Source organism: Lampetra fluviatilis, chromosome 3 (assembly GCF_964198595.1).
Source record: "Lampetra fluviatilis chromosome 3, kcLamFluv1.1, whole genome shotgun sequence".
In the NCBI taxonomy this organism is placed as follows: domain Eukaryota; kingdom Metazoa; phylum Chordata; class Hyperoartia; order Petromyzontiformes; family Petromyzontidae; genus Lampetra; species Lampetra fluviatilis.
This window is the reverse complement of record NC_136277.1, coordinates 3,544,109-3,570,528: the sequence shown is the minus strand read 5'-3', so window position 1 is coordinate 3,570,528 and position 26,420 is coordinate 3,544,109. Positions and strand designations below refer to the sequence as shown.

The following is a 26,420-nucleotide window of genomic DNA, read 5'->3' as shown; positions in this document are numbered from 1 at the left end:
AATAATACATGCACATATTTTAAGTGGTTTGTTTCCATGTAGCGTAATATCCTGTCCCCACCTGACACTGCCAACACGCATGTAGTACACGGAGTAATGAAGAACACTCCCACGTGATTCAGCTGGGGCTCGCCAACTCAGCCGGATGAACCTTGTAGACACCAGCACAGCTGTCATCCCACGTGGAGCTGACGAAGCCAATATACCAGGGACGGCTGGGCACAGAAGACAGTTCACATAAAACAGCACAATAAAAAACATTGTTGATATAACTGTGCTATATTTTAATGACTTGTGAGATACAGCCATTAATCATGTTGATATGACTGATGGCATGATTTTTACGAATTATTAATTTAATATGCAATTTAATGTTTAGAAGTCAAGCACAATTTAACAACAAATTATAATATCATTAACCATAAACAAACTTACACAAAGACAAAAGACAACATGTCTCATAAAGCCTTTATAAATCGTTCGGGCAAGTGCTGCTCACGAGCACCTATGACGGCCAACACGACGCACGAATGGGTGGTGTTCCCATCTCTAAAGTGTACATACCACACCAGATACTAATTTTTAGGCTGAGTTAACCTAGAGGAAGCTCAGGACCAGTTAAGATAATTGTCACTAATGTTAGCCATAGTTAGGAATTCAACTCAGGAAGCCATGTTTGTAACATAGTGCGCCAACCACTGCATTACCACTCTACTCAATATCTGTAGAAACTCACAATAACATGGTCTTGTGTATATGGTAAAACCTATTATAGCTGGACTCCAGCACAGGTGACCCCCGACTTACGACGGCTCGACTACAACCTTTCTTTTAGTAAGACCCACACGGTAACGACCAAAGCTCATACCTACGACCCCCTAACGACTGCTACCGACGCAGCGCCATCAGGCGACGAGTGTGCGTATGTCATGCGCACACTCGTCGCCTGATGGTGCTGATTTGCTCTTCCACCGTATGTGTATGTACAGTATAGCCCGACAGTCTGCAGCTGGGCCTAGAGCGAACGCAGCGTCTCTGTCACAATTCTCTTCATTTGTTTACAGATTTTCTTCAAATTTTGAAAATGTTTCACCTTTCGCTATGTCTGAGAAGAAACAATGTGATGCACATGCAGAATAGTACTTAAGGATTTTCAAATGTGTTTGTTTTTACTTAATAAATGTTGGTAAAGCTTAAGTTATAACAAATGTTTGTTAGGGTTATTTTTTATTTATTTCCGTGGTCAATTTTGGTATTTTTATGGTATGTAATGGGTTTCCAGGAATGGAACCCCAATGTCTTATATTGCGCCTATGGGAGATAAGGGTTCGACTTACAACGGCTCCACTTGTGACTGTCGTCCAGGAGCCAATTAGGTCGTAGGTGCGGGGGTCGCCTGTATGCCGGATTTTGGGTTAAGACAAAGAGGCTAATTGAATCTGCAGCACTTCCTGTATGCTAATTAGGCAGAGCGTGGTTCACTTTTCATCCATCAATATACATGAATCAACCTACCATGTCGTCAGGTTATGATGACATTATGCTCCCATTTTTTTTTTATAAATAACGTGAATACATATATATACATGAACAACGGAACCCATCGAAACATTTTCACCCAGTTGTCTAAAAGGCACCACTGCAGTCCCTGCATGTGTCACCTTGCCCAATACGCCATTTCAACTATTGCAGCCTTATGGTCCAGGACTATAAGGGATCTCCTTACTTGACCTCCTTTCCCCAAAGCCAGCACTGATGCAGCACTTCAGAAACGCCCAGTTTTTTTCCTATCTCATGAACCCTACCCACGGTTGTTTAAAGTATGGCACCCAGGTATGTCAGCCTCCGTGATGGGATGAAGCTGCACTTCCAGTCATTTAACACAAACCCATGCTCCGGGAGTCCTGGCACCAGCTCTGAGAGATACTTCTCCAGCATACTCTCCAATTCTGTCCGAATCAGTAGGTCCATATTCTTAGGTTTTTTTTTCGGTAAAGTCACGTAGGTAAAACATCAAAATTAATGAAAATAAAATAAAACAAAAATCACGATGTTTCGGAGGCAACACAAGTCTCCGTCATCAGGTGGGACCGTCACAGCCGAATTAGCTGCATCAAGTGAGGCAATGATTCAAGATGTAATCCCTTATAAGCAAGTTCAAGGGGGGAGGAGAGGGGGGGGAGCTCATCAGAATGTGGTAGCCAATGAATGGAACGTATCGGGAGGGAGGTGGGCGGGGCTCAAAGACAGCACGGAGTGCTAAGTACAACGCATCGGGAGGGGGAAGGGGGGCGGGGCCAAAAAAATGGACGACGGCTTGGACGCGGTTGCTGCTGCACACGCCAACACATTGGACAGAGAGGGGGAGGGGAGGCCTGATACACATGATAGACAAAAGAACGAAAATGCCCATGTTTACACCAAATAACTGGGGATGTTAACACTCGGTAAAGTAAAGTAAAATAGTGCCTGTCAGATAAGATGGTCCAAAAAAGTGTAATTAAGTCTTTTTTGCGTGGTTGATAACATCTTTCCAATGATTACTAAGTTTGTACCCATCATCACGGTTGAAATTATGTCTGTGTTTGTATATTTATATGGCTTCGTGTACAAACCTTTGATGGTAGCCGGGAGGTTTGCAGAGAACCTTGGTCTCGGAAAAGACAATTTCATGAGAGCCCACCGAGTTGTAGCAATGATCGGCAACGGCAGAAGAATCAGTTCTGCCGTGTTTCAGATCTGACTTGTGCTCGCGGACACGATCAGAAACATGACGTTTCGTTTCTCCAATGTAGCAATCACCACAAATGCAACTCAATTTGTAGACTCCAGGATACTGTAAGTCAGGAACGACATCCTCCCCCTCCCGATGCGTTGTACTTAGCACTCCGTGCTGTCTTTGAGCCCCGCCCCCCTCCCTCCCGATACGTTCCATTCATTGGCGACCACATTCTGATGAGCTCCCCCCCCCTCAACTTGCTTATAAGGGATTACATCTTGAATCATTGCCTCACTTGATGCAGCTAATTCGGCTGTGACGGTCCCACCTGATGACGGAGACTTGTGTTGCCTCCGAAACGTTGTGATTTTTGTTTTATTTTATTTTCATTAATTTTGATGTTTTACCTACGTGACTTTACCGAAAAAAAAACCTAAGAATATGAATCCTTGCAGTCACGAAAGCTTCAAATCTAGAATCAGTAGGTCATCTCGGTGAGGATATACATGGTTGCCTATGACCATTAGGTGGGCAATTACCACTTTTGTGAAGGCCCTTGGGGAAGCCGAACAGTAAGACTTGAAATTCCCAGTGGTCTCCCAGATCGTTAAACCTCGGGCACCCATGGTCCCGCTGGTAAGTTGGCACATGCAAATACATGTATTTGAGATCCACTGACACCAAATTTACTCTGCAAATGGCCATAGAAATGGACGCTATAGTTCCAGTGGTGGCTGAGACTTCACCCAGAAGACTGTGGGGGGGGGGGATAACCGATGAACTCTTGCCTTATCGATTACCCATTCGTCGCGAGACGTCTTCGCCCAAGCGAATGCCAACTGCGCAATATGTGGCAGGGAAGCAATTCATATATGGCTCCCCTTACCTGCTACCCCGCCCCCCTCCCTTCATTGTCTGAAAGGAGGGAACTAGGAGCTCTTGGGGATAGAGCCTCTACAACGGCCTCTGCCTCTTGCCAATTTGCCTCACCTCCAGGTCGTATTAGCCAGCCAAGCAGAAATGAGCTTAATTTAGAAATCCTCGTAAGTGGTAGCCTTCAATGTATTATTATCATTATTACCGATACCCCAATGAAGCCCTCATATTGCTAATACAAAAACAATAACGCTGTCGGGAATGCATCTCCATATATACAATGATATAATGACCCCTGTTCGCACTGATTCTCCAGGAACGCATCTTGAGCACGAAGCGAGGTCTACCTGTAATTCACAATTCTGCTGCGATCAACACACATTAACAAACTGCAGAACATTGTATGAAGCGTGAAATTCCCAATGTGCTATAATGATGGGTATAGATTAAGCAGAACTCACCGTGATTGATTACCACCAGCTGTGCAGCAGCTTGCATACCGTCCACTTCACTCTCAGCCATACACTGATACACCCCCTCATCACTGGTCATCACACCGAGGACGTGCAAACTGCCATCCTGCCAATCACAGTACATTGTGGCGGTTAAAGCCCTCTCGTAAGAAAGTGTGAGACTTTAGGCATTATGCATTTGCTATGAGTATTATTTTAGCATGACATTTTTTTTACAACAAAAACGTTACGGCAATTAATCCAGACAGCAGAGACAAATTATTATTTTGCCAATCTTATTGTGAAAAGAGGTTGGATATGTTAACGTCTATAGAAATTTACAGTTACATTGTGCAAAAAGATATTCCCAGTCAAAATAAAGTGCAAACTGCTTTACACATGGGAAAATCCTTGTATGTATGTATGTAGGACTTCTTTTCCACCGTACGTAACCAACCGTACTAATCATAGGTGTGATGTAGAGGTAAGGAAATGTACTCCGTTACAAATACATTCCCCAACACATTCCTGCAGAGGGAGCTGGTAGGAACGTTGGGTTGCTTGATCAATGGCCAGGGTCAACGGCGGCGTGGTGTATTCCGCAAATATGCCCGACTGTGAGGGCGGGCACAAGCCGGCGTGAGTCGGTTAAACGTTGAGTTTTATAAGGGCACTACGGGGTGACCAGCCCCTCCCCACCCAGCCCCACCCCTCCCACTCCCCATCCAGCCCCACCCTCCCCACCCAGCCCCTCCACACCCTCCCCTCCCCACCCAGCCCCTCCCCACCTATCCCCTCCCCACCCTCCCCTCTCCACCCAACCCCTCCCATTTTTGGATGCATGACGGACGGACACAATAATCCCCTGTGGGCTAGTGGAACCAGGTGGTTCCTACCAGTATAACCAGAAAGGTTATCGGGGAAGTCCATTATACTGTAACAAATTAAATGGAACAAGTGTAGTGTAATAGCGCGGCTGTTGGACAGCGGTGGTAATCGTGGTGGACAGACAGTACACACGCCGGTGAGCGTAAGCACCGGTGTGTTGGCAGAGTAGAGGAACTCGGGCAAGGGTCACGGAGGACCCCATCTGGAGGCCCCTGGAACCTGCTAGCGGGTTCAAAAAGGGAGGCGCGGACAGGGTGGAGCCAGGCTGCGCTGGGAGCATAAAAGCAGCCAAGAACGGAAGCTCGAGGCTGCCGGTTCTGGGAGTGGACTGGTCTTGTCGTTGCTGTCGTCTCTGGCTATCTCAGTCGGCGCCGTCAGTGTTTGATGGTTAGTGTTGTGTACAGGCTAGGCTAAGCAACTGTGGAGAGTGTGAGGACAAAACCGTGGAAGTTGTTAAATAAAGGTGCTTCCTACAAATCTTACCTCTGTCTCACTGACACTACACAAGTATTAATATTAAATTAAGTTTGCAGATAATTAACACCTCATGCATTTAATTAACACTTTATAAGTTGATAATAGAAAATATTTAAAATGTAATATTTACTGCTGCTTAATAACACGCTAAAAACATCAGTGCACTGTACAGTTTATTAAGAGTTACTAAATGTGACCATGAATCAAGAGGTAGAAGGCCGATTCTTATATCCAAGAGGCTGTTTCTCACTGGCATTCTTTTTTTCATGAAGTAAATGCTAAATAATTGTCAAAATTAGAATTAAATTAAGAAAGAGCTCTTATTAAAGTCCATGAGTCCCGGCCAAATATTTTACTCATGAAAATACCACCCGAGATAGCAAAACTTGCCAAAAAATAAATTACTCAATACGCATAGTTAATATGTAGCTCATGACATAAATAATTTGTATTTGCCATATATACACACACACTGGTATCATTTGATATTTTCCACATATAGTGGTACAAAATTCTGGTCCATGAACTAAAACGTGTGGATGAGCAAATGGATCACTGAAATCCATCTAAAAGATGTGTAGCATTCGTCTATAGCTTTAAAATTGGTAGGACTATACACAGGACTATACACACATGCATGTCAATGTGTTTACAGAACTATATTACAGTACTGTGCAATGGTCAGGAATAGTATTACAATTGCTAGTCTGAATAAGCACACACCACATTCCCTACACAATAACACATTCCTGCGGAGGGAGCTGGTAGGAACGTTGGGTTGCCCGGTCAATAGCCAGGGTCAACGGCGGCGTGGTGTATTCCGCAAATATGCCCGTCTGTGAGGGCGGGCACAAGCCGGCATGAGTAGGTTAAACGTTGAGTTTTATAAGGGCACCACGGGGTGACCAGCCCCTCCCCACCAACCCCCCACCCAGCCCCACCCTCCTCACCCAGCCCCTCCCCACCCAGCCCCTCCTCACCCAGCCCCACCCTCCTCACCCAGCCCCTCCCTCCCCACCCAGCCCCTCCCTGCACGACGGACGGACACAATAATCCCCTGTGGGCTGGTGTAACCAGGAGGTTCCTACCAGTATAATCAAGAGTTTTACACCATCTCCTACAGTGCACGGCTTAATGAGCATGTGAACAATGTTCCGATTAGAGTTTTTTGGGTACCATACAGTACATGCGAAATGTTTCTTTATTATTTAGACAGACTCCCTGGCTTACCCTGAATTCCAGCTTCATGAGGATTTACTTTATGTAAAAAGATTCGATTTGTGAATATCTATGTAAACCTGACAGTTAAACCAAGAACATAGTGCATTTGATGTGGGCGGTAAATTGGCCAGGGTGAGTATCTGAGGGTCGGCTAAGCAACGTTGTACTGTTCTAATGATAGGTACAGACAAGGTGGTTAGGAATGTGAAATGACTATATTTACATAGTAAATACCATTAATAATGAAAATAGAATTCAAGTCTATATTCAGGTATATAAAGGCACAAACTGGCCAATATAATTTAGTCCCTCATCTTCCGCATAACCTCTTCCACTCCAATCCTGGCGGCTCCTGTAAACTGATGTCTCTCCGTCCAAGCCTCTCTTTCCTCACGGAATCCGGTCTCTTATCCTCTCCTTGTCTCTAATTAATTTACTGGGCCCTTCCGCCCAGTGGGAATGTCCTCTGTAGGCATCTCGTCCATGAGGCTGATGACTCACTCACCTACCCGTCTTGGATAATACTGTTAGATACACATATTGTACCACCATGGATATGTACATTGCCATGAAGCCTCGCAATTAACAGCAACACCATTGTTTTTAATCCCCTTTCCCAGAATCCTTAATACATGTTCTACCACATCTCTTTCATTACAATAATTGAAACATAGTCATACATGATCAGTGGTGAACATAGCCAATGGCGGTTGATTCTGTAATTTGTATTCGTGTTCTCTAGGTTCAGATTGATAGTATGTGGTCCATTTTACAAAAGCCTTTCCGAAATGCAGCTTGCTCATGGTTATTTTGCCAAAAAAATCCATTATTCAGTCTTTTATGATTAGTGTGAAAAATGTATCTGCATGGAGTGGGTGGGTGGTGGTTAGTGCTGATAAACCCTGTCACTTTAGTTTAATCCTTACCATGCCTCACATTATTGCCAAGTTATATCTGAACCATTTTCACTTCACAAACTCACATTGGCCAACTTGATCAAGTATGGTCAGACAACCCCCTTCCATAACTAACACAGAGTAAGCAGGCCATTATCCAGCAACGAACTGGTCGTACCTATGATAAATCACACATAATTGTGCACTCCGCAACGTGTTTCAGCATATGGGAATCTAAGGAGCCGTTTTGTATAAAATGTAGCTGCTGTAATTGCTTCTGAGAGCCAGGTGGGCTTTTAAATTATAAGTAGAGTATATGCAATGCTGATCAGATATAGTACCCCAAGCATCCCTTGCACAGTAGGCCATGTCAATCAGTGTGTAGACGATTCAGAGTACGGGGCACAACCCCAATTCAGATTTGGGATGGACTCCATGCTGGTGAGACACTACTTTAGCTCCATTAAAATGTTATTAAATGTTAATTCATATTACTTGAATGTTGTTCGAATAAGGACTCAGTAATTTAAATTGACTTGATTGAGTTTTTGGTGGTGATGAAGGCATTCACAATTAAGCCTTTGATATTACAGTTGATTTTAATATTTCAATATATAATTGGGTCTAGAAAATTTACACTGGTGCTCAATTCCATCAACAGAGGCACTGAGCTGAAGTTGCGTGACGAGGAGGGTGATGAGGCAGTGTCTGGTTATGATAGCAGGTATGAGACGTTCACTTCTTTTGAGTTGTGTTTTCCGTTTTTTGTGCGGGAAATTTAATAATAAGATGTCATCACCCTCGTGGTGATAATTGTATTATTATGTTCACGGGTGTTAATAACTTGCTTATTTGCATCAATCAAACTGGATTCAGTAGATGTAAACGGAGTTGGAAGATCATTAGAATGTTTTGATGATGAAAAGAGAAGTATTTTTTGTGACAGTTGATTATATTTAGTGTAATTACGTTATGCTCATAAACATGTGCAAAATGGCCACTCTGCAGCTTGAACTTAACATTAAGCTCGTGTGGTGAGCAGAATAAGTGTTTTGGCAGAGATTGAATTCTATGTCTATTGCCAGTAAAATAGTATTTCCCTCATTTATAAATAATTAATATGATTTCATTATAATGCTATTGTATAATATGATAAGTGGGTGTTACCATAATTGAGCTTAGGGGTGGGCTTTGTGCTGAGGGACTGAAGGACTGAGCTGAGGGTGATATTGGCGTCTGGTCATTATTGCAGATAAGCAAGTGCTCCTCAGAAGAACACTGAAATAAAGCGTTGCCATTTCACAAACATCTGGTGCCCATCTGTTGTGGAGTCGCCCACTTCTCACAAGGACAAAACATAATGCAGAGTATCTACTCATCATCTCCGAACTTTATTATTGTCTATTTAACCTGCCTGTCCCCCTATTATGATCATAGGAGGGGATATACAGAGTGGACCAGCTATATTATTTCCATTTTTAAAAATATATAATGTATATGAATGAGGCAACATTTCACAAATGATACATTTCATTCATGTGTAAACAATTCATACAATGTTAATTTTGTTTGAACAACTGGTTCTGCTTCTTTGATGATGTCCACGATTATCATTACATCTGGTTAATGAGCTTCTCTTTTGTTCATGGCTGCAAAGGGCAGTGGTTAATCCATCAAGTGTGACATCTAGAATATCATCATCCTCAGATAATTTTTTTGCATGTGGTTTATTCCTTTTTTGCTATAGAGATCTGCATAAAAATCCTCCTCTAGTTTTATGACTGACTATGATATTATGGTTCCAAGGGCTCCGATTTGTGATTTACAATGAACCGTTTTTTCCACTTTCATGTTCCAAATGTTTAATCTATGATCTTCAATTACTTTTGTGTTGCAATCTGATGGAAGGTGTTGATCATTTGAGGTAAACTATTTCCACTACTATTTTCTCCAAAGCAATGTTTTCAATAATAGGTGACCGAAGCACAATTTCCAATATTTATAAATTACACGCATTGTATCGGCATGTACATTTGATTAAATATCCAAATGTATTTGAACTACATTAATTACAGCAAACACTTCCACAACATACAATTACAACTCTTAATAGATGTTTAAGATGAACGGGCCTAGGATCGTATCATCCACTTCAAATATATTTTGGAAACTTATAGTACCATTGTTGCTGATTTTATAAGTGAATAGCTATTACTATAATTTCATGGTAAACAGGATTTGGTAAGCATTGATGTCACAAAAGTGCAAAAAAATTCTGCAAACATGACAATACATGTGTGTGATATCAATGTTTAGTGGACAACATTCATGATTATATACAAACATGAGGACCCACCACAATCTGGATGAAGTCATCTGGAATAATGAGATCCCCGTTTTGGAACCAGCTAATAACTGGGCGAGGTCTTCCCTCCGCTTGACACTCCAGAATGATATCATCACTCACACTTGCATTTCTATTTTCAGGACCATGCAGGATGCGTGGGGGTTCTGTGGAAGACACATATACAACCATGAGGAAACATTTGTGTGCGTATGAATGGACAGTTTATCCATTCGAGAAGACTATAGCATATAGACGTGGCAAATGTCTTTGTGTTTTATATATCACAATCTGAAATTAAGAAATCAGGTTTGGAAACGTGTTTTTTTTGGAGAAATATATGAATTTATGAATTTTGTTGGACAGACAGGATTGTTTGGGACACACGTGATCTGACCCCAAATCAATTATAAATCATAATATTTATTTGAAAGCTTGTGTTAAATGTAACAGTTCTTGGTTGAACATATCAATGATGAAAAATTCGCTTTGAATCAGGCAATTGGGATGACAAATACCAACATCAGCCCTGACTGCAATTACTTTGCAGGACCCTCCTAAAGAAGTATTGAGACTCGGCAAGGAATTCCTAGGTAAACAATACATTTCTGCTAAGTGGCAATTCATTACCGCTGCAAGGAAAAACTTATAGAAATTATGGTACTGCATAGAGGACGCTGATGGTACACGCCTGTGAGGGTTGGGATGTCAAGGTATGGCAGATCAGACACATTCGTGTAACTCCCTACATAAGGGTGTCGAGGTTGCCATCTCCTTGCTTGTCAGAGGATTTATGTATCCTAATTTATATGCATCTATACGGGGATGTCCCCTAGAATCAGACATACATCATACTTAGGTACCATGCCCGCTGATGCTTTTTACTTACCGCGATTTTGAGATACGCACGCTTTTCCAGGAACGCATCTATCGTGTATGTCAAGGAGTGCCTGTCGCTGCATTTTAACGGTTTCACCAAAACTCGTGTCACCTCTGAAAATAATCTATATGTATTGCTCATCACACACAACTTTGTTTAATGTCTCAGAATCTGAATTTTTATTTTATTCAAAATCTAAATCTTTATCCTGGAGGAATCTGATGAACTATGCATCTCTTTTTCACAATGTCCAATAGGGGCGGGGGTTAGATAGTTACAAAAATAAATAACACAAAAAACGATGAGTGCAAAGCGTACGAAAGGTAAGCATGTCACTAAAATACATCAATACAAAGTAAAAAAGTATAAGTACAAATTGCAAAAGTACATAAGTTCTTCCCAATTTTTCAACACAATGCAATCTTTTTTTACAGTATTCAGTAAACACATGTTCCATTCTTGGTTCTTTCGGTAAAGTCACGTAGAAGGGAAATAATAAAATAAAAGATTAACATTCTCACGACGTTTCGATTGCAACACAAGCAATCATCATCCCTTCTACGTGACTATAACGAAAGAACCAATAATATGAATCCCTGCAGTCACGAAAGCTTTAAATCGAAATTGAACATGCTCTATTGTCACAAAAAAATTTTGACTTCTATCGTATATCCTAAAATATGCATCCAAACTACATACGTAATTCAGTGGAAAGATGTTTCCAGAATATACACCTTTTGGCAGATTTTCAGAAAATTGTTCAATCTCATTGTGCATAAATTAGGCTGTTGTCTCAGCCCTCATCTGGCTTAGATGACTTGATAAGTCAATTACAAGCAAATATCCATCAAATTTGTACAGTAGACCCATTCACCATAATTTGTGTCCGTGCATAAATGATGTGCATGTAAAATGTATAGAGACCCTTGATTATCGTGGGTGTTATGCTTTTGGAAAGTGCCGAGAAAGCCAAAACTGCGATATTCAACACCTAAGTCTGACCTGTAAATAATGGGGTTAGGTACAGGGCCACCAAAAATAGACATGACAATTGAAATAAGTACTGTACTGTGTGTCAAATAACCTAAAAACAAAGTTATTGAAATTAACATGTAAAAACCCGATACAAAAAACATTTCTAGACAATAAATAGTATGGCAGTATAAACACTGAATAGTACTTACCGATCATGATCCAAAGCATGTGTGTTTGTCCTCAAGTGGGGAGTGGTAGTGCCACGCTGCACTACGAACCCGGCGACCCGAGTTTTATTACCACTCATGCCCAACACGAGTGACGATTATCTGAATCGGTCCTGGGCCTCCCCTAAGTCGACTCAGCCTCAAATGAGTACCTGGTGCGGTGTGTAAGCATCGCCACTAGGGAGACAAATGCAGCCAGGCATGGTGCTGGCCACCCACCCCCCTCGTGTTCCGTGCTAGCCTCCATAGGTGCCCGCTCACAACACTTGCCTCAACAGGCTGTTAATAGATTGCTATACAGGGGATCTTTGTCCACAAGATGCTTTCACGGCAAAGGTTGATGTGCCACTGCCTGCACTACGATGGTAATAGGTGTAATTAAAAAATTGTCTAGCTCTGGGCTATCGTGTTTACACAATATATACAGCTGCGTCTCGCTTAACGAGCGTTTCACCTTTCAGACCCAACATTTTCTACTCTTGAACGCATTTTTTTAGGTGAGAAAAACTAATTATAATTTAACAGTAATGTAATAAAATGTAACACTTACCACACATGAAGAACCACAGTGCTTGCAGGTGCCTGTCCTCAAGTGTCTGCAATTAATTAGCGCCGCCACTCACCCATTACAGTGCCACCACGTGAAACACGCGAGCAGGCAGCACAGCTGGTAATCAAACATCTGCGGGCCTCCATGCGCCCACTGCCGCTATCGAATGCATTTGATCGATCGGTGGTGTCTGCTCGCTATGTGAACATTTTTCTTGTTTTGCGAACAAATTGATCTAAATTAAAATTGCTCGTTTTAGCAAAAGAATGCTCGTTAAGCGACACGCGTGTACTGTGCTTTAAAATGATGTTTGTGGCATGTATAGTGGCATCGGGGGATGCCACTACGCATGCCACGTAAGGCCGGCCTGTGTGTGGAGCAGAAGACACGCTGCTCACACCACCGACAACAGCACGGCAGTTGTGCGACGTTGCACTCCGTGTGCGTTGTCAGCCCCTGGAGGCTAGGGGGCGAGAGCGCCTGGAGCGGCCCAGAGGTGACAGGGGGCCATGGCACTCCGGATGAACCCGGAGGGCTGGTGGCCAGAGGTAGCGGGGGTGGGGCCCCCAAAGAGGGGGGCTGGGGGACCCCGGGACCGGTTCCAGGGGCCTCTGAAAGGGTCGAGAAGGGAGGCGGTGCCTAGGAGCGGAGGAAGATCCGGGACTGGGGATATAAGCCAGAACCCTGATTGTGTCCGGCTGCTGTTGTTCATCTGAAGACGTCCTCCTGAAGAAGAAGCCCCGAAGTCAAGACCAGGACTCGAGTCGGGGTCCGGGCTTGACAGCCTCCTCCAGTTGTGTCAGGGCTAGTTAGCCTGGAGGGACTACCTCCCCAGGTTAGCGAGTATTGTTATAATAAACGTGTTGCCTCCAGAGAAGCCTCGCTCTCCATTTATACCCACTACACATGTAATTGTCGTTGTACAATGGATTTTATTTAGAGAATGACAGTGCAAACTAGTTTATTTGTAAATGCCCTAACCACTACAATGCCCCGCACACACACATAGAAACTCAAATTATGTTTTCAGTTTTGTCTACTGGGAAAATTCGCAATTAAAAAGTTGTAGATATTATGTACATGACAAAGTATGCATGTGCACTCCAAATAACAGTGTAATTAAAATTATGAATTTTGATCAAATAAACATCATCATCAATATGATGGCCTTGGGAGAAATGCAACTATTGTGGGAATGGTAGCCATAATTGGCAACATGCAGATTATGTATTGTTATAATAAAAATAAATATAAACACAAGACTAATTTCAGTTTTTTTACGTAACTAAAGCATTGGCATCAGAAAAATAAACGACACCATATTTCTTTAACACATTTATATCAAGGCCTGTTTTCCTTACCAAGGACGGTGAGTTTGGCATAAAGCCGCTGAGTTTCATTTTGGGCCTTGATGATGCAAGTGTAATCTCCTGCGTCATCTTGCTGGACATTATCGATCCTCAAGATCCCCCCAGCCACCACCGAGAATCTCTCACTGCAAAACCACAGGTGCCAGAATTAGCATTCCTCGTAAAAAAAACAATCACAGTACCATCTATGTATAAACCGTTACCACAACAAAAATAGTCTACAATTATAATTTCATTATAACAGTGATGTTAACGCATAATGGAATAATAAATGTTGCATAACGATATACATTTATATTAATTAACATCACAAGTATAATGAGGAAATGTATATGTTAATTCATTCTTTGCTGATGGAGCTCAGTTATTATTTCCAGTGTAATTATTATACGTCTGAAAAAGATATAAGCAGACACACATGCCATTTCATCCTATTTTGGTGCCACAAAAATGTATTGGAAAAAATATCTCCAGGGAAGGCATGATATTGTCATTACTAATTAAGTTTAGCACTGGTACTCACATTGCGCATGAGGGTGCACCGTGCCTATGTGCGTTTAGACATGATTAAATTGATGTTCAAGTAATGTGTACATGTTTTATTGGCTGCCCCCTTCATTTTCTCAAGTCACAGTGACTTGTGGACAAGCATTCTCCATCAATTAAGTTTGTAAACATGTTGTTCTTTTGAAATGTTTATTTTCTACAAAATAGCGGACAGTGTGCTGAGGTGATATGCTATCAGTACCCAATTTCATGCACTCTGGTAAGCGCACACTTCTGTCCCTTGCCTTTCCAAAGAGGTTGGATAGGAACAAAATAGGTTTTGCATACAATATGGTGTGCCGACATGATGGCTCAAAAATGTAATAAAACATGCATATTAGTATATATGGGGTGGGGGGGGGGTATTAAAATATAAAGGCCTTCACCAACCCTCACTAACCTGCGTGGTGAAATGTGGACAAAAAAATGTCCATGCCTACACGGCATTAATAGATTAACTGATAATAGAAATCGAACATGTGTGACAGTCCCTTAAAGTGTTAATTGCACTCTGAAAAATAATTTATTTGTTTTACCTTGGAACACCTTACTGAGTCAGGAGTTTTCAGGAGAGTCCTGCTAAATAGGGATGTTTGGATAATTTCAATGAGTGTGGCTTCTTGTGGTACGAAACCCACCATACATAGGAGGGGGTGACACCCAAGCTCTGCATAGAGAGATTCAAGAAAGCATTACTGTGTTTCTATCTCCTGGCCACTTTCCAGTCAGCCCCAACCCTACATAACCTGGCATTTACAAGTAGTCTCTCATTCATTCCTAACAAGGCTCAAACCTTAGATTGTAAATTCAACATTGTTGTTCCTCCAGGGGATGGCAACGATAACAGAAATATTAGTCTTGGGGATAAAAAATAAATCTCACGCATCCTCCCACTTACACTTAGGCTGTCCATCGCTAACGATGATAACTGCGGAGAACAGCTAGCATTTCCCTGCACGCCGGTGGGATGAGAGCCCAGCCCTTGAGTGGAAGCATCGGCCCCACTGTGGGCAAGAGTTGCTCGCCTACTGGATAGGATTTGTGTTGTACCATTGCTGGTGTTGATGCTGATATATTTTTTCCCCCCTTTTTTCTTCAACTCTCTTGACCAAGTCGGCTACAGCACTTCTCCACTGCTTACGGTTCGCTGACAATTCGTCCAATGTGGCTGTCTTGAGGTGTCTTTTAAGTATGTCTTTGTAGCGCAGTTTTTGGCCACCACGCTTGCCCTCTGAGTTCACCATAAAGGATTTTAGGACGTTAATGTTTTGGAATTTTCGTTACATGCCCTGACTGTCTGAACTGACAGGAGGTAACTGTTGCCTCTACACTGGGAATTCCAGCTCTAGCCAGCACCTTGTTGCTTGGAATTCGGTCTTGCCACTTGATCTCCATGATTTGTCTCAAGTGTCTCAGCTGTAGGCTCGTCAGTTTCTTCAGGCGTCATCTGTTTCGTGTCAATGTTTCTACAGAGTAAAGTAGTGAAGGAATTACCACTGTTCTGTAGACCTTTACTTTGAGGGGCATTTTGATACCAATGCTGGGACTAAAGACGCTTATTTAGGCAACCGAATGCCTTATATACAACTTGAAGGTGCAATGAGACCCTTTTCACATTTTCCATGGAGGACGGCTGCTTGCGTTGTGGCCGAAATGTCGTGAGAATTATTTTATTATGTTTTATTTTTATTATTTTATTACTTCCCTTCTACGTGACTTTACCGAAAGAACCAAGAAGATTCCACAAGCTGTACATCGGAGATCGTCAAAGAAGAGGTCGTTTATGCAGATGTAACATCACTATTGTGAATGACCTTTTTGTACATATTTTTCTTATCTTCACAATTCAATTCTTACATGGTAATATGCATTCACTCACATTGATATGCAGTCACTCTCACAACTTTGTGCTACGGCTCATTAAATGTTTGTTTCATTATTATTGTATATTGTATCTTATCTTATTCTTGTATGGATGTCTGTTTAGCTATTCGTATATGAGCATAAATTTGCTGTTTTTATTGAAAATGCAATATTTGATATCTCAAAAACCTGATGTGATAGACAAAAACTGATGCCAGATTTGGAATCAGCACCCCAAAATTACATTTAAACCGTTGGAATACCTTATGCCAGAAAAAGTGTGTTGACCAGTGTAATCTTTGTTCTCTGACCATCGATTTCTTTGAGAGCATCGTACATCCCTTGTGAGTCAGTGCAGCGAGTGCATCTATTTCATCTGCTTTGGTGCTCCACCATAGATCTTTAATGGCCTGTATTTTTCATTGCACATCTGCTTTGCTAGCATTTAGTTTGGCCCTGGAGGTAACTATCTGCTTGGAAAGGTGATCCGTGTATAGCTTTTTTTTTCTCTTTGAGAAGTAGATGTTGCTTCGGTTGTTGATTTGGTTTGTTTTCTGTGCCAAAGGCTTGTGTTATATGTTTCCAGCTGAGCTTGTATTTTGGGAGCCTTGAGCTTCTGTACATCAAAATTCTTAGGTAAACAAGGAGCTTGTTTCATTCTGGGAAAGGTTATATGCAAGTTGCAGACAATTTTGATAAAGAAATGGTCTGTTGAACACTCAGGTCCATGCACGGCTCTAGTGTTCAGGATATCTTTCAAGTCCTCATGATGGGTTATGGTGTTGTCAAGAAGGTGGTAATGCTTGGATCTGGGGTGCATCCATGTAAAATAGTGCTTATCCGGTTGGTAGAAATGTGTTTGTGATTAACTGTTTGTGTTGTGCACAAAAGTTAAGCAGTAGCTCTCCATTTGAATTGCGGTTTCCTTTACCGAATGTGCCAAAAATGGTTTGTACTTTGAGAATTTGCTGCCAATTCGCACATTAAAGTCACCAAGTATGAACAGCTTGTCCGATTGGGGTGCAGATTCCATGGCACAATTTAGCATAGAGTAGAATTTGTATTTGCTCTCATTTGAGTGTGTCATTGTTGGTGCATACACACTCATCGGTGTTAAATAGCACTCAGTTCGAGGGAAATGAATAGATATGCATTTTGGTTAGCGAGATGAGTTTATCCGCAATGTTGTTGTTGATGGCAAAAGCCACACACGCATCTCTTTCCTCACGAGTCTTCTCAACCCAGAAAACAGCGTGCATCTTCAATCTCCAATTCGGCTCTGTCCCTTTAGTCTTGTCTCTTGGAGGGCTGCAATATCAATATGATGACAAGCTAGGTCACAGGACAAAATAGCTATCCTTCTATCAGGTCGACCAGAAGCAACCCTGTCAAGCAGTGTCCAGACATTCCAGGAAGGAATTTGTATTGTTGTTTCCGTTTTTCTTACTGCAAGTTTGAAGGCCCGTTGCCTGTGGCTTGCCAACCAGGTTTTGGAATGTCTGAGCCGCCTGTGTGCATGTAGAGCTTTTGTTAACAGTTCCCAACTAAAGCCTGCTGCTACCACATCCACTCCATCGCCAAATGACTTTCTCTGCTCTCCACGCCTTGCACGGTGCTTAAGAGAAGCTCTTGTCGTGCCCTCAGCTGCCCTCTCTCTGGTCTCATGTATTATGGTCCAGTGATACACACAGAGTATAATGACTGGGGAAGCCATGACTTTCCCCGCCGTAGCCACGAACTGGCCTTGGTACTGCCATCCGTTGACTCCATTGGTGGTGTTCTTCCACATGCCAGTCAGATGCCACACCATTGACCTTTAAGATTCATCTGCCAGTCATCAATCAGTACCCTGCTGCCGACGCCGGCACCTTCGCCGTGACCCTGGCAGGGAGGCTAAGCTGAGCCTTGCCCAAGGGCCGCCTGCATGCTAGCGGAAGGAAGGGGTGCTCTAACGTCCTGTTCATCGCTGCCGAAATTCCCACACCTAATAATACATATATACTATATATATGTGAGAGCAACAATGGTGCATGGTAATTAAATTGAGCTGCTTATCATATGGCCTAATATCACAATTTTTTTTAAATCATAGGTTGAGCACTACAATCAAAAAATAAGTTCCCCCATAATGGAAAATTGTAATGAATTAAAATCCTCGTGGCTGTCATACAGTCGGCACATTAAATACTATAATTTAAAAAACACCTTGAAAAGTCCGTATCTCATTATGCCTATATCAGGGTTATATAGGAGTCTTTAAATTCAGCTGGATCTACCATTCTATTTTTACAATGTTTTGTTGTTTCCCCCCTGGACCCTAAGCACCGTCTAAATGCTAAAAGTACTTGATATTAATATTAAATAATTGTTTCATCTGAATAAGCATAAATAATATGCTGTATATAAAATAACTGTGTCTGGAATATTTGTATTATGTTCCTATATACGTATTTTAGTAAAGGGTGCTCGTTTTAGATGTTTGTATACCTTGCAAATGTGTACACCTAAAACGATGAACAAAAATTCCAACGTAAAAGGATTTTTTTTTACGTATGTAAAGGTAAAGATACAGTCCTGAAATGATTTTCTCACGTCACTGCTCTGAAAGGGCTTCTACGAAGAGGGTATTTGGCCTACTCTTCCATACTGCTCAGATGTCTTGGAAGAGGTGGGAGTCCCCACACTTTACCCCATCATACATGACTTGATAAAGTTTGGTGTACCAATTTACATTGCTGGATGGACAGAGGGGGTATGAAAGAAAAAAGCCCATTGTTTCAACTGTAATGCCAGTTGAACCAGCAACCTCTGCATTGCAAGTGTAGTGTGCTTATCATTTAAACCATGGCGCCATCCTATATATATTAACATATATTCTATTTTTTCATTACATATTCAAATATTGAAATTAAAACAGTCGAAAGAAGACGTTAAGTCGATGTGCACCTGAGGACTGACTCGGTGCCTCGGGTCCAGTGTACACTTGGAGCAGGGAAGCCCGCAACCACACATTCCAGTGTGGCTGTGTGTCCAAGCCTCACACTGACATCCACTGGGTGCCGCAACACCACGCATGGGCGGTTTGATTCCATTTCTGCTTGGCACAGACATACACGCAAGCACACAGTGAAGCAGGTGTTCAGAAACATATCATCACCATCATGATCCTCATAAGCCATGCTCCATCCACAGGTGGTTGAAGACCTCCCCATGCCGTTGCCATCACTCAGAGTCGCATGATGCAACAATCAATCTCGGACCTGCATGTGCTGATTTGACCACACTATCTCCATTGTCACCGGCCTATTGGGTATGTACCTTCCTCTGACTGCCACCCCGTCATTATTCTTGACTATCATCATCTCAACTAGGGACGTAACTTGCCCAAGCCCACTTAATTGTGTTTAGTAGTCAGTAACAATGTGTGTAACTTGCACATGTTCTTTAATCCATGTGTTCTTCTTTCTCACAAAACCAATTTAGGAATAATGAAATATATTTAGAAAAACGAATATGTACATACGTACATACAAACAGGCACACCACATCCACAAAATGTTATAAAGTAAATACATCAGAACAAAAATGTGAATATGCAAACAGCAGGACCATATCACAGATCTTATAATCCATGAGGAAAATAATTTCGCCGGTGCAGTTTGCCGCGGAATATCGAAGAGTCAAACACGCTCTGTGCAGAGCTAAGAGAATGCTCTTGTTTTGAAGCTCACTGGCTCCTTTTAAACTATGCACCTTTAAAAAAAAGTCAGGACTGTGCACTTCAAAACACGCAGCACTTAAACATATAACAATCCGCTGTGGGGATAAGTGAGGAATTAGCCATTCCCAGTAGAGATCCAAAAATGTCCGTGGAAAATGCAGATGTTGGTATCCCCACTGCGTATTATGGGAGTTATCACAAACCTCTCGGGACCCGGCTTATATTCTCTGTGGCGTGGCCGGCTCCGCCCTTGGCCACATCCACCTTCCAGAATCCTCGGGAAGGATCTGGGTCCCAATCACGTGACCCCCCCTAGCCCCCTCTTGCGGCCCCTCTGTCAACTTAACCGGTCACGTTTCCTCCCGGGTCAACCAGAGTCCCATGGCTTCACACAACCTCATCCTTCGGTCGGCACCCACACACCCTGTCCTGTAGGGTCGGCACTGCACTTACAGCCTGGTGCCATCCAGCGCTATCAATCAGCGCACACCGTGCCCTTCTAGGACCGGTACTACACCCACAACATTGTGATACCCGGCGATGTCACTACACATGTATATAGCCATATGCACACTTACAATTGAATACAGTGGAATTATTTTATGCTATGCATTTAGTATTCAACAGCATGCTTATTTAAAAGGTCATGTATTTATATTCAAACTGACTGCTGTATTAAGTCAATAATTAAACATATGGGGACATACATATGATATGTTTGCATAACTATACAGTAGCATCAATCGGCACATACACAGATATGTAAACAGATTTAGAACGTGTAATGTGCTGTCATGTAGAGTAACCGTCTTAACTAATTTACATTGCATCTGCCCTAATCAGACCCATAGTTAAATAAGCACATATGCCTACAGGGTAACTACATCAATGTGACTTTCCTGTGTCTATCTCCATCTGTGTCTCCATCTCCCTGTATCTCTATCTCCTTGTATCTCTATCTTTGTATCTCCGAGTGCCTCTCTGTATCTCCCCATATAATCTGTAATCTACGGAGATGGGGAGATAAAGGGACACCTTAAGATACAGACAGAGATAGATAATGAGACAGGTGTCTGAAGCGTGGAAAGCATCTTTTTGAAACACAGCTGGTGTGTGCATGCATGTACACAACAGCTGAGCTTTAAAGTTACCTGCCGCGCTTTAAAAACTTTTATTTCCATCATGGTGTCTCCAAATGGAGTTAGCCATGCAACTCTTAACATCCATGAAACGTGTGCGAGAACTCATGGATTAATCCACAGACCTCCAAACATTTTACCACTTCACAATTTACTCTGCTTTGGAAAAAGAAAACATGCTTGAATAAAATGTCAGATAATGGCCTTCACGCAGAGCAGAGGGCAGCCTCAACATTTGAATGACCTATAGTAAGCGAAAGCAATTTACAACCTGTTGCCCTTAAATCACTGGGGAATATGGGAGTAGTTAACATATGCACTTTTCTCAATCAGCAGACAATGGATATGATCGTTTTAATACATTCCAATGGCTTGTGACTTCACCAGTGTGGGCCACAGATGTAATGAGATGCCTTTACCAGGTGTTATCCGTGAGAAGCCTATACCTGGTGTGATTAAAAATGAGGTTTGAGGGGCAGAACAATCCCAGATAAATTACGAGGTGAGCATAGCTGACCAAGGAGGAGTGAATGAGGTTGCAATATATGAAAATAAAATAAAACCCACATTAACAGGACTGTGAAAAACCCCAGCTAATTTATTTTAGATTTTAAACGTGTTCACGTTTTTACTTTCAAAGTGCATTTTGTTATCATCAGCATTCATGTCCACTATTCACGTATCTAAATGATAGAATTGTTACAGTGTGTATAAATAAAATGCATGCTTTACATAATAATATTCAATGTACATTTGCATATATTTTACAGTGCATACACATATAGTGTGAATACTAATTGACTAACCTGGCAAGACGGAGAGGTTTGTCCCTTGGTTGGTAAACGTGCGACCTCCAAACACAAGCTGGCAGAAATACTTTCCCCCATCTGCCTTGCTGGCATTCTGTAGCAGTAGGTCTCCACTAGATAGCACCATTACCTGAGAATCCTCAGTAATAGATCGGCCTTCCTTGAACCACCGCACCTCATTCCAAAGACCTGTCACCTCTGCTCCACAGTCTAGCACCACACTGTCTCCTTGAATTACCAACGTGGAGAGAGAAGAGGATACAAATCTTGGTTCACCTGCACAGAAATGGAAAAAACACAAAGTTTAACAATTCTCTGAATCTTTTAGACATATGCTACACCATAATGCACTTACCATGCTGAATGACATCTTATTTGATAGCTGTGATCATAGTTAAGATGTTTTTTTTTTCTCCAGCAGTAACATTTCCCCACAAAACACACACGTACAAAAAGAGTAAGCTTATTTAATAATATATAGCCCTTTGCAAATTCACTGTTGGATGAAAGTCTCCTCATGTCATGTCAGTCGTCGGAGTTGTTTGACCATACTATACCATGCTTGCCAGTATGGGTTAGGTAAAAGGGGTGCCCCAGACCTGTTTCAGATATCAATTGCAACTGGTGTTAGCTGTGGCTGGGAATAAAACTCTGTTACCTGGTTCATAGTGTACACATTTAAACTTGTCTAAAAAATAAATCAATATTAATAATTTCAACTTCAAGACCTATTTGAATTATAATAAGAACAGTTATCTCATGCATTTCTTTAAAGAAACAATTTAGGTGTGGCCACAGCTGGACGTTGAACAGTTTTCTAGGCACAACAGAAGTATACATTTCCAGGCTCAGACTTAAATTGTTTCATCCTAACATGTTTCAGCTCTGAGCTGACCTACACAGCCAATCAGCTTTCATCAGTGGGTTCCTACATTGTACACGAATTTACCTGTAATGATATTGGTGGTCGTTAACATTGATTATGCGTAAAATACTTCGGCGATTATATCAGCTTGACATACAGTGAAGGTCAAATCATGCACAAAAACAACAGTTATCACCGAGGCAAGCCTGTTCTTAAGCCAAATAATATCTTAATACATTCAGAAATCAATGCCTTTCCTCCCAAGAACCTCACAGCAAGAAAAGAGGACCTACACATTTATTAGATTACTGAAATACTTAGATTAGAAGAATCAAGGATTTCCACCATGTTTTTCAGGCTAACCAACCCAGCTTAAATATACGCTCCAAGCTTGGTGGTGTTTCATTCTTCACCTGAGGACGGCTGCTTGCGTTGTGGCCGAAACGTCGTGAGAATGATTTTATTATGTTTTGTTTTTATTATTTTATTACTTCCCTTCTACGTGACTTTACCGCAAGAACCAAGAAGATGAGTCCCTGCAGTCACGAAAGCTTTAAATCGAAATCTTTCAGGCTAATTTCTCATAGATCTAGGCCTCTGCGGCATAAGCCCAGGAAACGGGATGCAATACCAATCTAATTTATAAGCAGAACAAATGTTAAAATTGTAATTCTCCATAAGCTCCTGTACCTTCTGAATATGCTTCCTACTATATTTTACGAACATTTTATTTTACTTGCCTGAAGTAATTTAAGTCCAACTTTAATTGGCATCACATGAAACCTCATATTAAAATGTAGTTATTTAACAACCCCAAGGAAGGCAAGTGATGCAGCACTTAACACAGATATTCTATGAAAGTGGGAAGTTATATTTACTGGTGGTCTAATGGCTGTGAGAGCACAGCAGGTGTGACCTGGGAGACCTTTTCAGGCACTCCCTGGTCTTTAAAAACATGCATGGTAGCACAGAGGAAGGTACATGGTTCACTATCTATGACAACTTTACGTTTCAGAATGTGTCTACCACAGCTACCTTGTACTACCTATGTCAGTCAGCAACACAGAAGCATTGCCTCATCCCACTACTGTATATCTACGTGACTTTACCGAAAGACCCAAAGAGTATGAATTCCTGCAGACACGAAAGCTTTAAGTGAAGATGTATCTTTATTCTGCCAAAACCCAATTGCTCTTTCTGTGTGAGGTTTTACTTGTGTAGTGACTGTGAATGTCACTGTCTGGTGCCGGGCTTGCGAGGCCACGGCGGATATGTTGTCATTATGTGCAGCCCGGTTAATGGGCGTAGTACCGGCCCTAGTGGGGCTTAGGTGAGTGCTGGTTAGCGCAGAAGCACCACGTACAGTGTGCGGTGCGGGTTTTCGGTGACGGAGCGAGAGAGTCAGCCAGCCAAGGTTACGTTGGGGCATGATACGCTGGTTGACCTGCCAACACGTGACCGGATGATATTGGAGAGGAACCACCAGTGGACGGGGGCCGCTGGGTGGTCACGTGGTATAGAAGAGCTCTCGGGAGCCTTCGGGAAGGGGCCAGAGAGATCGAGAAGGTGGGCGGGGCGAGAGGCGGAGCCAGCTCCAGCCTGGGCCGATATAACGGGGCCCATGTGGGGCTCGGGGTTTTCTTGACTGTTGGTGAGTGAAGACCCACGTCGGGTTGAAGAAGCTTCTAGCCACGTGGTCCGGGACCTAGCTCGTGGTCCGGACCGGGATAACGGGACCGTGTCTAGTTTTGCCGTAGCGTGGTTAGATGGGCGTTCAACACCCGAGTGTAGGTTACGTTATGTTGTGTTGAGTTGATGTAATAAATATTGTTGCTCCCAAGACAACGTCTGCGACTCAGTTGGACTCACTACACTTGCAATACTTTTACACTCCCAACATGGTGTCTCAATAGGAGACACATTTAAGTTTGCATTGTCAATGGCTCTAATGTAAATGCACACATATTACAGGCACACCCTGGTTTCCGCCCAGGATGCATTCCTGAATACCAGAACGTAAACCAAAGTACTTAAATCAAAGCATTTTTGGTAGATCGTAACATGGTACAGTACCTAAACAGAGGATGCTCAGTAACCCACTGAACATCTATACAGTACAACCATCGGTGTGAAAAGTGTACATTATTGATATATTACCTTGTCTATTATACGATATGTACTATTAGTTGTGAATGATATTAAATAGTATACACTTGTAGAAAAAGTAGCCATAAATACACTGTGGGGAGGAACATATTATTAGAGTACATATGAAAGATTATAGCCAGTCAGGGACCCTAATGCTTGAGCGCCATCTGGAACCTGTTATGGCGAGATGCACAGTACATGAAACGGGATTGGGTGTCAATAAATCGAGAACATTATAGCGAAAGTACGTCAAGTAGGGATTACTTAATATGCTGTTGGCAGTGTACAAGGGCTGTGTGTCTATGAATAAATCATTCACATATACTATAGTTACATCATATTGCTGTTATTTCTATGGACTCTCATATAAAATTACATTTAGGTTAACTCTTTGATAAATGTTGAAACCTAATTAACATAAATATTTCTCTTCTGGATATTTCTAGTCCTGTCTGAAAATATCTTTTGACTCAAGTTTCATTTATTTGGTATAGCCCTATTTGGTATAGCCCTGACTCATGTCTTTTCTGAATACATCACCTGTTTCATACCCTTAATGTAAAAAGTCTTCTCATATCTTCTGAATACACATCTTAATTTTAGAACTTTCGTGACTGCAGGAATTATTATTAGTTTCTTTCGGTTAAGTCACGTCTAAAGATAAAATAATAAATTAAATTAAATAATAGAATACGACGTTTCGATTGCAACACAAGCATTCATCATCAGGTATAATGAAATAGCGACATAAAATCTAACCAGAAAACTATAGACAGACACCACACAGAGACGATCACCCCTCTCTGTTACCTGTGTTGCTCTCGCTATGTATCTTGGTGATATCTGTCTGCTAATATGTCTGTCTATAGTTTTCTGGTTAGATTTTATGTCGCTATTTCATTATACCTGATGATGAATGCTTGTGTTGCAATCGAAACGTCGTATTCTATTATTTAATTTAATTTATTATTTTATCTTTAGACGTGACTTAACCGAAAGAAACTAATAATACACATCTTGTCTGTTCTGAATACAACTCCCATAATTTTTACAGCTCTCTTTGAAACACAGCTTTATGTCCTTGTAAATACATCTCTTACCCATCCCTTATATAATCGCTTTTAAACAAACCTCCTGTGAATCTTAAATATTTATTTTGAATGACTTTACTGATAATTTGGCTTCTGAATATATTTTAATCTATATTTATCTTCTGATTATACAGTCTCTATTATATTTCATCTTAATATTACATCTCCTGCCTATTAATGTTTCTTCTGAATGAAACTCCGGCTTCATTCGACCATTATTTATTTATCATGTGTCTATGGCCCATGACTCGCTACATGTTCGTAAATCTGGCTCTCGATATGCAAAAAGGTGGGACACTTCTAATCTACACTGGTATGTGTGCACCTTTTTTGTAATAAAATAACAATCTTGATTTGAAGCTT

At 41.7% G+C, this 26,420-nt stretch overlaps 1 protein-coding gene across 4 annotated transcripts in view; it reads right to left on the bottom strand.

Annotated features, from left to right (window-relative positions):
• Positions 1-26,420, bottom strand: part of LOC144951695 (neogenin-like) — a 225,504-nt gene that overhangs the window by 123,895 nt on the left and 75,189 nt on the right. For 3 of the 4 annotated variants that reach the window (XM_078882001.1, XM_078882029.1, XM_078882019.1), the window contains exons 3-8: positions 21,951-22,229; positions 19,231-19,378; positions 13,867-14,000; positions 9,886-10,040; positions 4,057-4,174; positions 62-215 (exon numbers count right to left, since the gene is read on the bottom strand). In XM_078882001.1, the coding sequence (XP_078738127.1) occupies positions 62-215; positions 4,057-4,174; positions 9,886-10,040; positions 13,867-14,000; positions 19,231-19,378; positions 21,951-22,229 (988 nt within the window). The remainder of the gene's footprint in view (positions 1-61; positions 216-4,056; positions 4,175-9,885; positions 10,041-13,866; positions 14,001-19,230; positions 19,379-21,950; positions 22,230-26,420) is intronic. The other variant, XM_078882009.1, reaches the window with a different exon arrangement.